Source organism: Simochromis diagramma, unplaced genomic scaffold (genome assembly GCF_900408965.1).
Source record: "Simochromis diagramma unplaced genomic scaffold, fSimDia1.1 OVJJ01000746.1, whole genome shotgun sequence".
In the NCBI taxonomy this organism is placed as follows: domain Eukaryota; kingdom Metazoa; phylum Chordata; class Actinopteri; order Cichliformes; family Cichlidae; genus Simochromis; species Simochromis diagramma.
In genome coordinates this window covers 241,723-256,340 of record NW_024386757.1, presented here as the reverse complement: position 1 = coordinate 256,340, position 14,618 = coordinate 241,723, and the positions used below count along the sequence as shown (strand labels likewise).

Genomic DNA, 14,618 nt, shown 5'->3' with positions numbered 1-14,618 from the left:
TATTATGGTCTACAGCACAGGTCTCGGACTCCAGGCCTCTAGGTGCCGGTGTCCTGCAGGTTTTAGATGTGTCCTTGATCTAACACAGCTGATTCAAATGGCTAAATTTCCTCCTCAACATGTCCTGAAGTTCTCCAGAGACCTGGTATTGAACTAATCATTTGATTGTGTTGACCCAGGGTGAGATCTGGAACCTGCAGGACACCGGCCCTCGAGGCCTGGAGTTTGACACCCCTGGTCTACAGTATCTAATGCTGCACTGAGGTCTAGCAGGACAAGCACAGAGATGAGTCCACTGTCAGAGGCCCTTATGATGATACATGTGTTTGGTTTTGCTGCTGGCGGCTGCAGTTTGTCCTGATGTGGTGTAGTGCGGTGTAGTTTTTGTGTGTGTCGGTGGCATATTGACTGCTGCTCTTATCTATCCGATCTTCACTGACGGGTCAAGATACCTCATTCTCCTGTTTCAGCGTTTACCACCAGTTCCCCTGTCATTCAGCAAAAGTCAGACATTTTTCTTCGTTTGAACTACAGCTGATTAGAGTCAGGTATAAGACCTTTATTTTTTTTTATTTTTATTTTTTTATAGTCCTGTGGTGTATCGTCCATTTTTAAAGGCATTCAGTGACTTCTTATCCTCCACTATAAAGCTGCCCAGACTCCTTATAGTTGGAGATTTTAACATTAACGTAGACGACAACTCTGACCTCTTTGCCAGAAGCTTTACTGGCATCATGGATTATTTTCATTTCACTCAGTTTGTGTCTAGTCCCACACATACCAAAGGACACCAACTGGACCTTGTTTTTACTTTGGGTTTAAATATTGATTCTATTTGTTCTGAGGACACTTTTACTTCTGATCATCACTGTATTATTTTTAACTTGTCTTTCTCCTGCTTGCCGTGTGGTCAGCACTCACACCTTAAATTCCTCTACTGCTGAGAAATTCTCTGATTCTTTTAAGTTGTTCTTATCCCCTTATGATCTTACAACAAATCTTTTTAATAATTACTGTCTTACTGAAATTAGCTCGTTTCCAAATTCTCCCTTCGCATAAATGAAACCATTCGCTGCTTAAAGCGTTCTTGTCGATAAGCTGAGCACATGTTCTAATAAAGGATCTTTCTTTCAACCGTTCAGTTAGAGATGCGAGGGTGCCTATTTCTCACATCTGGTTACAAAGAGCAGAGGTAATCCTCAGGTGTTATTTGATGCCATTAGTAATATTGTTACTCCTGCTCCACCTGCCGCCCCAATCTCTTCAAATAAAGGTGAAAATTTTCTGTCTTGATAGAAAAATTGATAATAGAAGAATTACTATTTCTCCATCAACATTTACATTGTCTGTTCCTGCTCTAGCTCGGCCTGTTATTTTAGAGTTGAAAACTAAAGTAGACTTTTGGCCCCCAGACTCTGGAACTCTCTCCCCCTGAGTTTGAGATCTGTACACTCGGTGCTTTCCTCTAAGAAAACTAAAATTAAAACTTTTTAGACTTGCATTTAGTGTCCTTAGATTGCTTGCTTGCCAAAGTCAGTATGTTAAATGCAAAGAGATCTTTTTCAGTACTGCATGAACTTTGTATGTGAAACATTTGTTTTCTAATATAAATGACAAAGCTCACTCCAGTAATCTGCTTCTGGCCTAAACAGTATTGCACTTTGGGTGCTGGTGTTGATAGATGAACTTGTGCTGAGGGTCTTGATATAAGAGTATTTTTATACACCTCGAGAGTAAAAACGAATAATTTATTACTACCAAGAACTCCTCATTAGTTTGTAACTGGCGTTTGGTCCGTTTGCTGAGTTCTGCTTTCATGTTACTTCTCAGCATGGAACTTTAATCAGTGGAAACTCAGTGGGAGATGCTGCATCTTCCTCAAAGCATTTCTCTCTACTGCCTCCCTCTCTAAGTAAGAAGAGTTTCAAATCAATAACAGAATTAAATCAAAGACAAAGGTTGCTCCTAACTTCTTTTTACCAACAAACTGTAGGTCACATGGCTAGCTATGCCTCAGAGATTTGACTTCCCCTGCTGGGTTTTTAAAGTGTTGGCTCTAAGTTGTGTCTGATCCTGTTTGCAATGACCACAGGAGGCCTGACTTGATAATTGCACAGTGCTTCCGATTGTCACAGACAGGCCAACTGTAGGGTTTCAGGTTTATGCTCACTACTCTTGGTGGCTGCTTTAGTTCATATGCTATGCCTGCATATTTAATAAAGCATGCTTCAGATAATTAAACATTCCCTCTGATGTCTCTTTGGGAAATATTTAAATTTGTATTTTTTACATAGGCTGATTTATTTAGATATGGTATCGTTACTCATGAATATCTTGACAAATGTTTTTCCTCAAGCTGTTTTCTGTTCCGTCTGTACTTAATACTGTTTATTTTTTAAAATGTAAGCTGAAGTGTATTGTGTGTATTGTTTATAGCCCAGCTATTTTCACAAACTTTGGTCATAGGTTATACACACAGTTAGAGATAGCAGGTCATCAGAACTGAAGTATGACAGTTTGCACCAAAGTGACTTATTTCAATAGACTGGCTGCTGTTAAAATTTGCTGCTTCTTCTTGTCTTCGTCCTAGTGTCTTTTTCAGTCACTTAATTGAAATTTCTCTCTATTTCTATCTATTTCTCTATTGATCGATAGAGCAATAGATCATCGCCGTTTACGAATAGGAACATAGAAAAGAGAGACCTAATGTTTAACAATCCATATTTAACAGCTTTACTCTGGTGCAGTTGTGGATACTATATTGTTCTTTCTTTGTGATTTTTTTTTTTTTAAATTTTTTTATTTATTTATTTTTTTAATTTTAAATGGTGTTTTTGATGATTTTTCTTTTGTTTTTTTTGGTGGTCTGCGAGCAGATAGCCACTAAGAAGAAGGGGTTTTGGGGGGATTACAGGAGGAGAGAAGTTGCAGAGAGGTGTGTAAGACTGGTCCCAAGTCTCAGTCACATTTTGGGGGGTTTAATAAATTTCACCAGATGTCTAGAAATGGGAGCTGCTCCATCCAAAGTGGGATGGATGTCGTCTCTCCTAATAAGATCAGGTTTTCCCCAGAAAGTTTCCCAATTATCTAAAAAGCCCACGTGATTTTTTTTGGACACCACTCAGACAGCCAGCAATTTGAGGATGAAATGCATCACTCCAGGTCCGACTGGGCAGAGGACCAGAGAAAACAACATAGTTTTTGCCAAAGTCACACATTGTTTCAATATAATTATAGTGAACTCTGACTGACACAACCTGATGTTATTGCTGCTGATATGAATGATATTTTTTTACCAAATCTACATTTACAAGCAAGATGTATTTAAAGAACAGACAGTTCAGAGAATAAACATAAAGTGGACAATTAACAGGTTGTCATGGCCAAGTGAGGCTAACAATGAATATCAATAGTCAATACTCAATCAGCTTTATTCGCCACATGCAGGTTGTCCTGCAGTGGAATGGACCCGCCCCCCGACCTTACGTTGTGTTTTTCATTCACTTGCTATTTTCTCCTCATTGTTTACACACTCTCTCTCTCTTTTTTTTCTTCCAGTTCGCACTGCCCTCATAGCTATAATTGGATTCATGCCAACAAAAGGAGAGGGTGCCATTGGATCTCTCGATTATACTCCTGAAGAGAGGAGAGCCCTTGCCAAAAAGTAAGATTTAGTAGATACAAAAATCTTTTCAGTCTTTCCAGTTGAGAATGGTAATAAGGTGAGTATGGCATATTGCATCTTCTTGTATGAAATAATGTTACAACCTCAAGTAGCAGGCAAGCAGGAAGTGGATATGATCCTCATAAAATATTCAAACAGCCAAGTCCGTTCAAACATGTAATAGAAGCACCTGAGCCTGAGTCGACATGCCTCATTGCTAATTACTGGTCTATCACAATCTGAAAAGAACATTTCCAGGCCAGTCCTGGTATTGAAAGATGACAAGTTCATCGTTGCTGTGTGCTGCCAGTCTCCAGAGGACGCGTGAGCAGACACTCAATTTTCATATCACACTGTGTTTTCCTCAGAGAAAATGGTACAAAGCCAGCGATGGTGAAGTTCAAGCTAAAATTGCTCTTCTATTAGCAGATGAGATGAGTTCTTGATCATCCGGTTATTTCATTAGTTCATGGAGATGAAATGGATAGGAAAACACACTGTGTGATGAATACAAGGCTGCTTGTCTCCATAATGGCACCTCCACCCCTTCCCAACACACACACACACACACACACACACACACACACACACACACACACACACACACACACACACACACACACACACACACACACAGTGGCTGAGGCAGCACTAAAATGTTCATTTATTAAATGAAAATGTAAAATATTACTATTTAAGTACTTCACATTTACACTCATTTTGATTACATATTCAGAAATAACAACATCTGATCTTTAGACACTTTGTGAAAAGACAGTCTGCATGTAAGGACAGTTTGAAAAATAGTAAGGAAACTTAAACCTTAAACTTCAACCAGCTAGTTATTAACATGATGTTTGCTGGATTTAGTCCTTGTTCAGATACTGGCATCTCTGCAAACAGAATGAGCAAAAACCAATCTATTGCAAATACCTAATAAAGATGGCATCTGGGTACAAGTCAGCAGCAGCTCAGATTTGCACTTTAGTCACTGATAACATAAGATAGAAAAACCCTTTGACATCTAATGAAATAATGAACACTTCTACGTAGGGATGCCATTGTTAAAGTCTTAAGTCAAGAGATGCCTTTATAAATGTAAATGCAGAGGGTTTAGAACAAGTTACAAACCATTGGTTAAAGTAAAGTACAAGAACAGTAGAGGAATGGCATCATTAAACATCTTATTTATAGTTTAAAGAATCAAGATGGATCCTTTCATTTTCTTGTTCTATCAACTTGAGTTCACAGTACTAACTCCTCTGCCAGTATTTTCTTGAAAGTAGTGCTGGACAGTACTGCTGTGAAAGAAGTATCAAAGAATAAACAAGAGCACTCAGAGAGCGTAATTCCTCCTGAAGGGCAAGAGCTATACTAAAACTTTGTTTTATGATGTTTTTGTTAAAACATGCTGTTCCTCCGCTACTGCCTCGTTTGAATTTTGGACGAAAGGGATTCTGGGATATTGCATTTCGTCATTTCGATTTGATTGGAGACCAAAACAGCCAATCAGATTTGCATCCAAGTCTGTGATTGGCTGGTTTTGTGGCACAACTATAACGGTGTACAGAAAGAGTTGAACGCGCACGGGCAGAAATATTGCGAGCAACACATTGCGAGCGAGCGCAAATGCAAAAACTGAGCGAGAGGGGCTGCTGTTGTGTGTGTGTGTGTGTGTGTGTGTGGATAATAGCAAACACTGAAATACATTTTTTGCACACAGCAATGAATTTTGTTCACTCAAATTTAGCTTTTCTTCGCTCAAAATAAATTTCTCCTCAAAATGCAACACTTGCACCTGCAAACTTTTTTTACGTGCGCTCAAAATTTTCTGACGTGCGCTCAGAATAGTGGCACAAAAATAACGCCATAAAAACTCCCTGAAAAGCTTTCAGTTAAATCAAAATACTGCAGCGAGTACTGACAGGGACTAGAAAGAGAGAGCATATTTATTCTATATTGGCTCCCTGTTAAATCCTCTTGTTAAAACTAAAAATCCTGCTCCTCACATACAAGGTCTTAAATAATCAGGCCCCATCTTATAAAGACCTTATAGTACCATATCACCCCAGACACTATCTCTACTTTTAAGATTAGGCTTCAGACTTTCCTTTTTGCTACAGCATATAGTTAGGGCTGGATCAGGTGACCCAAGGTTAAGGTTACTTTATTTATACCCATAGGGAAATTTGCTTTACAGAAAAATAATAGCATTTGGCATCCCTTCACAAAACACACACACCTAATAAAACCTGACAAATGCACATTTTTTGTAATTAAATCAAATGAATCAAATCAAAACCATTCTTATTGAGTTCGGTGACAACAACAGGGACAAAGGTGTTTTTATAACGCTTTGTCCTGCATCTTGGAACTAGAAACCTCTGTCCAAGGAAAGACGCTAAAATTCACCCCATAGAGGATGGGAACCATTTTTAAGAACTGATCGAGCTGGGAGGCTAAACAGGGCTGTGACTCACCTATCAGATGACCGGACTGTCTCTGCACGGAGTGTTTCTTCTTCAGTAACCTTTTTTCACTCACTGTGTTTTTATACACCTCTCTGCATTTAATTATTACTTATTATTAATATGTGGCTCACTACCAGAGAATGTCTTTATCCTGTCTTCCGCCCCTTAACTCCAACCGGTCATTGCAGATGGCCGCCACTCCCTGAGCCTGGTTCTGCTGGAGGTTTCTTCCTGTTAAAAGGAATTTTTTCCTTCCCCCTGTGGCCAAAGCGCTTGCTCAAACGGGATCATTTGATTGTTGTTGTTTTTTCTGTTTTCTCTTTATTATTGCAGGGTCTTCGCCTTGCAATATAAAGCACCTTGAGGCAACTGGTGCAGTCTGGTGCTAAATAAATAAAACTGAATTGAATGAAAAATAAGAAAATTATATCTTGAAAACTGTGAACACTTGTTTGCTGACAAACAGACAAACAATGCTTGTAAGCCAGTAGCGGACGTAACTGCTGCTATTCTTTCAGTATATGTCTTGGAATATACAAATAAGCTCTTCCAGCTCTGTGAGCCGACATATGTGTTCTTGATTTATGTCTGAAAGGGTTCCAACTGTAGTTTTTGTGAAAAACTATCAACCAACCACTGTGCCTATGTGGTCCCTGCTTTTGGAGACACAGGCTTCCCATTTACCATGTCATAGTCCAGTTATGCGAAGACTGGAGGCCAAAAAAGAACATTCGACATGCTGTGCAAAATTCCTCATGCCAAATAAGCCAAGCTTTTTCTTTGTACTTCTAAACTTGACTTGAATAGAATCTAATTACCACTTTTTTCCAGAGGAAGACTCTGATTTGGATCATTTAATACCATAATGTATCCAAATTTATCTATGCCACCTTTTGCTTGAGGAGCTTTACAGTGATAATGTGCTGTTCCTGAGAGCATGAGTCATTCCACAACTTCACAGCTGTAATATGAGGCCATTAGTTGCTTCTAGGGATGATTAGCTATTCTAAGACAATCCAATGAAATCCACTGAAACATCTTTTTCTGTACTGCTCATGTTTTTTCCACTGCATTAAGAGTCTCTGTTGATCGTGTTCCTAGTAATATCACACCAAACCTTGCTGTCAGGGCTGAGATGTTGGCCTAAAGGTGCACACAGTATTCTAAGCTCTTAACAGGGGCATGTCAATGTTAAAAAAAATTACAGCTGACGATACACACTGTGGCAGTCAACACGATATAGAAAGTCACTGTTACAAACACACTTGCAGTCACAGTGTAATCCCGGTACTGATGTTTGAAGCAGAGTTTTGTCTGTTTGTATGGGATGATGGGAATTGATACACAGCCCTAAAAAGTATGGGCAGCTCAATGTAAAAGTCTTTAGAACTGTATAATTGGTACCGAATGGGCGAAGCACCACATGGTGTTACATTTTTCTCTGGCACATACATCAAAGAGCCACACTGCATATGCTGCTGTGAGGGTTCTGGTTTCTCTTGCTTTGTTCGTGTTGAGAACAGCAAGTTCTCTGACCATCATCCAACAAATCTGAATCTATGTCTTTGTACCAAACGCTGCTCACTGGCTGTATAACTATACACATCTTTTTGCTCATATTCATCTCAAGATTCACCAACATAATTCTGCCTTTTGTTGTATTTTTTGTGGGGCAGTTCTTTACTTTTCTTTTTGGGATGTCAGTGGCAGATTTTGTTGTTGTTGTGTTTGTCCCCCCTTAGCTGTAAAAAGCTGATAATGTAGTTCTGATAATGTAGTCACTTTTATTTGAAAGTTCTTAAGAAACTCAACGGTCAGGGCTGAAATTCTGGAGAAATTTGAAGTTCTTAAATTTAATGTGACCGTAAAGTTGGGGAAGCTTCACGGTCAGAAATTTGAAGCGCTGAAGAATTACAAAAACATTGGTGTTTCTTAATAGGTTGGCTGTCTAATAAAAGTATGTCTCAGCTTAATGCTTGTTCTGTGTATAACCAACATGAGTTGGGAGTAATTGAGCTATTTAGTTTTTTGAGTTGAGTGTTCTGTGTTCAGAGATTTGTGGCTGCCATGGGATTTTGTTTTTTGTAAAGTTGAAAGTTGAATGTAAGTTTTATTCTTCCAATAAAGTTTTGACAGGGATTTAAAAAAAAAAAAAGAAAAAAAGAAAAAATGGAATAACATTTTTAATCCTGTTCTGGACTCTTTGGTTCTTTGGTTCAAGCCTGTTTGAATTTCTAGCACTAGATTTGAACATGAATATCTCAGCCTAAAGTTTTAGTCAAAATGGACGAATCTATAATATGGGAGAGAAACATCAAAAATAGCTGTGTATTGGTAAACTATCTAAGAAAAAAATATGAGTAAGTATTTGATATTTGAAGCTTGAACATTTTATAGCAGCCATTATACAGGGTGGGCCATTTATATGGATACACCGTAATAAAATGGGAATGGTTGGTGAAATTAAAGTCCTGTTTGTGGCACATTAGTATATGTGAGGGGGCAAGCTCCTCAAGATGGGTGGTGACCATGGTGGCCATTTAGAGGTCGGCCATCTTGGATACAAACTTTTGTTTTTTCAATAGGAAGAGGGCCATGTGACACATCAAACTTATTGGTAATGTCACAAGAAAAACAATGGTGTGCTTGGTTTCAACGTAACTTTATTCTTTCATGAGTTATTTACAAGTTTCTCTTTGTTCACAGCCATTGACATGTTGAAGAGGTTAACACGTGAGGAGCGGATCGAAATTGTGTTGATATCTGGTGAACACAGTAACGGGGTCATTGCAGCAGATTTCAATGCAAGACACCCTACGAGACCACCCATCTCCCATGCTAGAGTTAGCAAACTGCTTGCTAAGTTTCGTGAAACTGGTTCAGTGTTGGATTTGCCAAAATGTGGACGCAAGAAAACTGTCACTAATGAAGAAACATCAGTGGCTGTCCTAGCTTCATTCAGCAAGAGCCCACAGCGTAGCACTCGCCGCATGTCACTGGAGAGTGGCATTAGTCGAACATCCCTTCGGCGGATATTAGCTACTCACAAATGGCACCCTTACAAACTCCAGCTACTGCAGCATCTCAACAAGGTTGACCCAGATCGGCGCACAGAATTTGCAGAATGGGCAAAACAAAAATTGGAACAGGACCCTCAGTTCACGCAGAATACTTTTGTTCAGTGATGAGGCAAACTTTTATGTGAATGGTGAAGTTAACAAACAAAACCACCGCTATTGGTCTGACACTAACCCACATTGGATGGATCCCTCCAAGACTGTTGGAACAACAAAAGTGATGGTTTGGTGTGGTATATGGGGTACAACGATAGTGGGTCCATTCTTCATCAATGGAAACCTCAATGCCACTGGATATTTGAAATTGCTACATGATGATGTGTTTCCCTCTTTATGCACTGAAGCTGGCACGTTCCCTGAGTTTTTCCAGCAAGATGGTGCACCAGCACATTATGGGTGCCAGGTCCGAGCATTCCTAGATGAACAGTTTCCTGGAAAGTGGATTGGTCGTCGTGGGCCAGTTGAATGGCCCCCAAGGCCTCCCGATCTCACCCCCTTAGACTTTTATCTTTGGGGTCATCTGAAGGCAATTGTCTATGGTGTGAAGATACGAGATGTGCAGCACCTGAAACTACGGATACTGGATGCCTGTGCTGGCATTTCTCCTGCAGTGTTGCTATCAGTGTGTGAAGAGTGAGAGAAGAGGGTTGCACTGACAATCCAACACAATGGGCAGCACATTGAACACATTTTGCAAGTGGTCAGAAACTTGTAAATAACTCATGAAAGAATAAAGTTACGTTGAAACCAAGCACACCATTGTTTTTCTTGTGACATTACCAATAAGTTTGATGTGTCACATGGCCCTCTTCCTACTGGAAAAACAAAAGTTGTATCCAAGATGGCCGACTTCTAACTAGCCACTATGGTCACCACCCATCTTGAGGAGCTTGCCCCCTCACATATACTAATGTGCCACAAACAGGACTTTAATATCACCAACCATTCCCATTTTATTACGGTGTATCCATATAAATGGCCCACCCTGTATATCCAAACCTTGGATGTCAACAATTTTAGGCAAATTGAAGATGGTTTAACAGAAAATGTTCTAAAACTTTAGTGATTTCAGATGTAGTGACTCAGGTTTTAAACTATTTTTGTTTTTGTGGTACAACTTGTCATATTTGCTACAGCCAGCTTGAAAGTTAAATGGCATTTTCTTAATTTGTGTGACTAGGAATTTCATGGTAAAAAGGATTCTACATGTTTTATCTTGCAATATTGTGAACTGTGTTTATTTAGAAATTGCCGCCAGTTGTTTTGGGGGTTTTTGCCTTTTCTTATATTAGTGTGTCCTCAGATAGTCCAGCAGGAGCATTGGGCTTCTTTTCATATGTTTACGAGCCAATATTGAGACAATTTTTAATGCATCTATCGAAAATTACACACCTGATTCATTTTGGTGGTAAGAAACACCAGTGAAAATTTCAGGCCTTTATTTTTTATATATTCATGTTTAACATTGCAATGTGATTTCAATAGGTAAAAAAATTGTTTAAAAGTGTGTCGATGGGCCATTTTTCCAAAAACAATTTATATCTTGAATTATCTATGAAGCTAAACTTTCCCAACATGCATTATATATGTCCAAACTTTGAGCCAAACATTTTTATGCAAATTGGAAATGGTTGAGCAGACAATGTTCTAGTAACTGTCTGATTTGAGGCGTGCTGAGCTGCCCCTAACTACCATGACCCATACAGTGGTGAGTCAGTGGTCACAGACTTCCACAGGCTAGACAACAGCGCCCTGACTGCTGCTGGTATCGGGATGAAATCCTTGGATGGGTCCTGGGTTTATCCAGAGGATTCAATCCCCAGCCTCACTTGGCAAAAATGGTTATTCCAGGAATTGATACTATTCACTCTTCCCCATGCTTGTGTGACCTAAATCAAACAGAACACCTCTGGGACATTATTTTGTTGTCCATCTGAAGTTGCCGCGTTGTACCTGAGACCATCCAGGAGCTCAGTTATGCCCTGGTCCAGATCTGGGAGGAGATCCCCCAGGACACCACCCGTGATCTCATTAGGAGCATACCTTGATTTCATAGGGCATGTGTATCGGCATGTAGGGCCCATAGAGAGTACCGTTTTGAGTTCCTGCTGTAGTAGGTTGATCAGTCATGGAGTGAATTCAATTTTATTCACGATCATTATCTAGAAGGTTCCAAGTGTGAAACTCAAACAAGTCCTTGTGGCAAGATGACATCACCACATGCCACCTGTTCTCTGACAGGTCCCAGGACTTCTGCTGTGAGACCTGTGGCTGTACCATGCGCTCTGCCCTCCTGGATCTAACCCCCAATAGCAACCCTGGTGCTGAAGACCATACGGCTAAAGAACTGGCTCAGCAAATCAACTTTAAGGTACAAACTCTGGCTGTTACATGAGGCGGGTTAAATTCATAGTTCTTTTGTTTTATATTTTCTCTGTGCATGACAATTCATAACAAAGCTGATTTTGATAATAATTGTTTAACTCGTATCACAACTTTCCATAATTATATTGAGAATACTGGAACTCCACAGATTATATCCAGAGCCTTTATTTATTAGAACCACAGAGCAGATGGGCCAAAAGCACTGTTCATTGTGTTAACCATTCATTATTGAACATTGGAATGGAAGCTAACATAATCCCACTACAAAGATTATAAAGTCAGTGCATAATTTAGCAAATACCTATTAAGATAGTTCTCACCAATGTTTTGCAGTAGCGCAATAGGCATGCCCCTTATTTTTACATATCTTTTGTTTGAGAACTATGCAGGATGAGAATTAAAATTAAATTATGAGCTTGACCTTTAAAAATCCGCTACTGGAAGAATGTAGGATGAATATATAGATTTGAGGTCTGGCCCCATTACAAAACGCAAGGCATGGTGTAGATTACATAAATTGACTGTGTTTATGCAGGCAGAGTCCAGTTTATCCAGAGAATCTAGTGAGAATGAAGGAGGAGAAAGTGAACCTTCAACCCACACCCAGGGACCCTCCTCTGCAAGCCAAGAAGCTGAAAAAGACCAGGCCGAACAGGTAGGTATTTTTTTTTTTTTTACCACTCTTGTTTTACACAAGACAGTACATAACCTGCAGCCAGCTCACCACCTACAGAGTTATCCATCCCAGTGGTTTTGTTTTATTTTATTCTACATGCATGATACATGCATAAAGTCGGCTAGGAAACCAGATGTTTACAGAGTTGAGTCCTCTGAATTGTCTCTTCTCCCTGTTGTTAATTCCTCCCACCAGACAAGCACAGACATGTGCTTGCTAAAAATAAAACAATGATGATTTGTTTTCTTCACATGAGATTCAGCCCCACTCTGCCCAAATGAAGAGATTTGTTTAACCAGTGTCCAGTGTCTTACTCCCTTTGAAGACTTTTTCACCCTTTACATTGCTTTACATTATGATCCCATAATCTTCCATAACTGTTGGCAGGTGATTCCAAAAACTGCCATGACTGGGAGTCTTTGAAGGTGAAACAACAATTTACCATAGGGATTGTACAGAGGGTATCATTCTTTTAACCTGAGTAAAACTCCATTGTAACTTATATTGAACACATAACAAAGTAGATTTTCGGCATAAAACTGGCTGCAAGCACCACATTTATTTTATTTTTTACATTACATTCATTTGCTAACTTTCATGTGTGTTCTGGAGCAGTTGTTTATCCAAGGAAGTACAAAATTTTAAATCATAGTTTTAATAAATACATTTTGTCTATAATTTGCACTATTAGCACAGGTTGTGGCATCAGCACAAAACAGTGCCATCTCTCCCAGTATGTCATATCACATATAGAATAATATAATATATATAAACATTTGATATAGAGTAGTAGTATAGTATAGCTGAAAAAAAAAAATGTCAGTTTAAAATTCAGTTTCGGCTAAAATGTATTCTCATGTTTCATAGTTAAAAGTATTGTCAAATGTTTGCAAGAACAACTTTTGTATTTAGTCCAGTCCATTTTTAACATTTACGTAAAACAGTACATAAAGCTGTCAGGTTATAATTCATGTTTTTCACGTAATCTAGCCATGCAATTCATCCATATTCCACTTATCCATTGTGGAGGGGCTGTCCCAGCTGTTATAAGGTGAGAGGCAGGGTACTACCCTGAATAGATCACCAGTCTTTGTGAAGACCAACACAGAAAGACAGCGCACTCACATTCACACCTATAGGCAATTTAGATTCTCCCCATTAACTGCATGTCTCTGAGAAAAGGCCCGTGGCCAGATAGTGAGCTTCAACCCATTCAAACACTTCTTGCTGTGAGGTTATAGTGCTAATCACTATGTCACTGTACTGTCCATCCAGTGTGTCATTTTAAACACTCGTGTTTAACATTGTAGAAGATGTGTCATCGTAGCTTAAAGCCTGTGATACCATGGCTTCTCTTCATAAGTTGTGATATGGGTGAGCTTTGTTGCCTAAGAGGATTGATTTTGGTGCCAGCTGCTACCCACAGAAGCACAGAGACTGAGTGTGAAGGAGCACTGTGGAGGGTCAACTTAGATCAGTGCTGCTGCGTTAGGATAAACTAAGGAGGGACATATCAAAAATAGTACTCACCATCTGCTGCTAGAATTGGGGGGGGGGTTAAAACTGCAGAATCAGACAGGCTGGCATTCCACACTGCCTCTATGCTGCTGATGATGATAAATGATCATCATCAATGCATCCAGACAAAAATATGCAAAAAAAACTATTTAAACATAAAAAAATCACAAAAAAAGAACAACATGGTATCCACGACTCAACCAAAGACTGAAGCAAAAATGTGGATTATTAAACAGGCACATTAATTAGTACATTAATTAAAAATTTAATAACAAATTGATTTTTTTCTGCTTTACAGAAACCTGGTTAGACGAGGAGGATTATGTTAGTTTAAATGAACCCCGAGTTATACTAATTTTCCGAATCTTCAAAGCACAGGCTGAGGAGGCGGTGTGGTGACACTCCAGCTTATTAATCAGACTCAGAGTTTTAATATATTTGAAGGCCTGTTGAAAACCAGTTTTATTTGTGATCATCTATCGTCCACCTGGGCCTTACACAGTTTCTGTCTGATTTCTCAGACTTGTTATCTGATTTAGTGCTCGTCTCAGATAAAATAATTACTGTTGGTGATTTTAACATTCATGTACTGTAGATGCTAAAAACATTTATTCTATTATTAGACTCAATTGGCTTTTATCAAAATGTAGAAGAACCCACTCTCCACTTTAATCACACTTCTAGATCTTTTTATGATATATAGCAGAGAAACTGAGTATTTAATAACATTTCCTGAAAACCTTTTCTCTGATTTTTTTTTTCCTAATAACATTTTAATTTATAATAATGTATTACACAGCAGTGGGGATAAATTCATCCACTGTTAT

General features: G+C 39.0%; 1 protein-coding gene across 2 annotated transcripts in view; it reads left to right on the top strand.

Annotated features, from left to right (window-relative positions):
- The window catches only part of ube2j1 (ubiquitin-conjugating enzyme E2, J1), a 36,041-nt gene that overhangs the window by 13,483 nt on the left and 7,940 nt on the right, over positions 1 to 14,618 (top strand). For both annotated transcript variants that reach the window (XM_040026591.1, XM_040026585.1), the window contains 3 exons: positions 3,559 to 3,664; positions 11,454 to 11,583; positions 12,133 to 12,252. In XM_040026591.1, the coding sequence (XP_039882525.1) occupies positions 3,559 to 3,664; positions 11,454 to 11,583; positions 12,133 to 12,252 (356 nt within the window). The remainder of the gene's footprint in view (positions 1 to 3,558; positions 3,665 to 11,453; positions 11,584 to 12,132; positions 12,253 to 14,618) is intronic.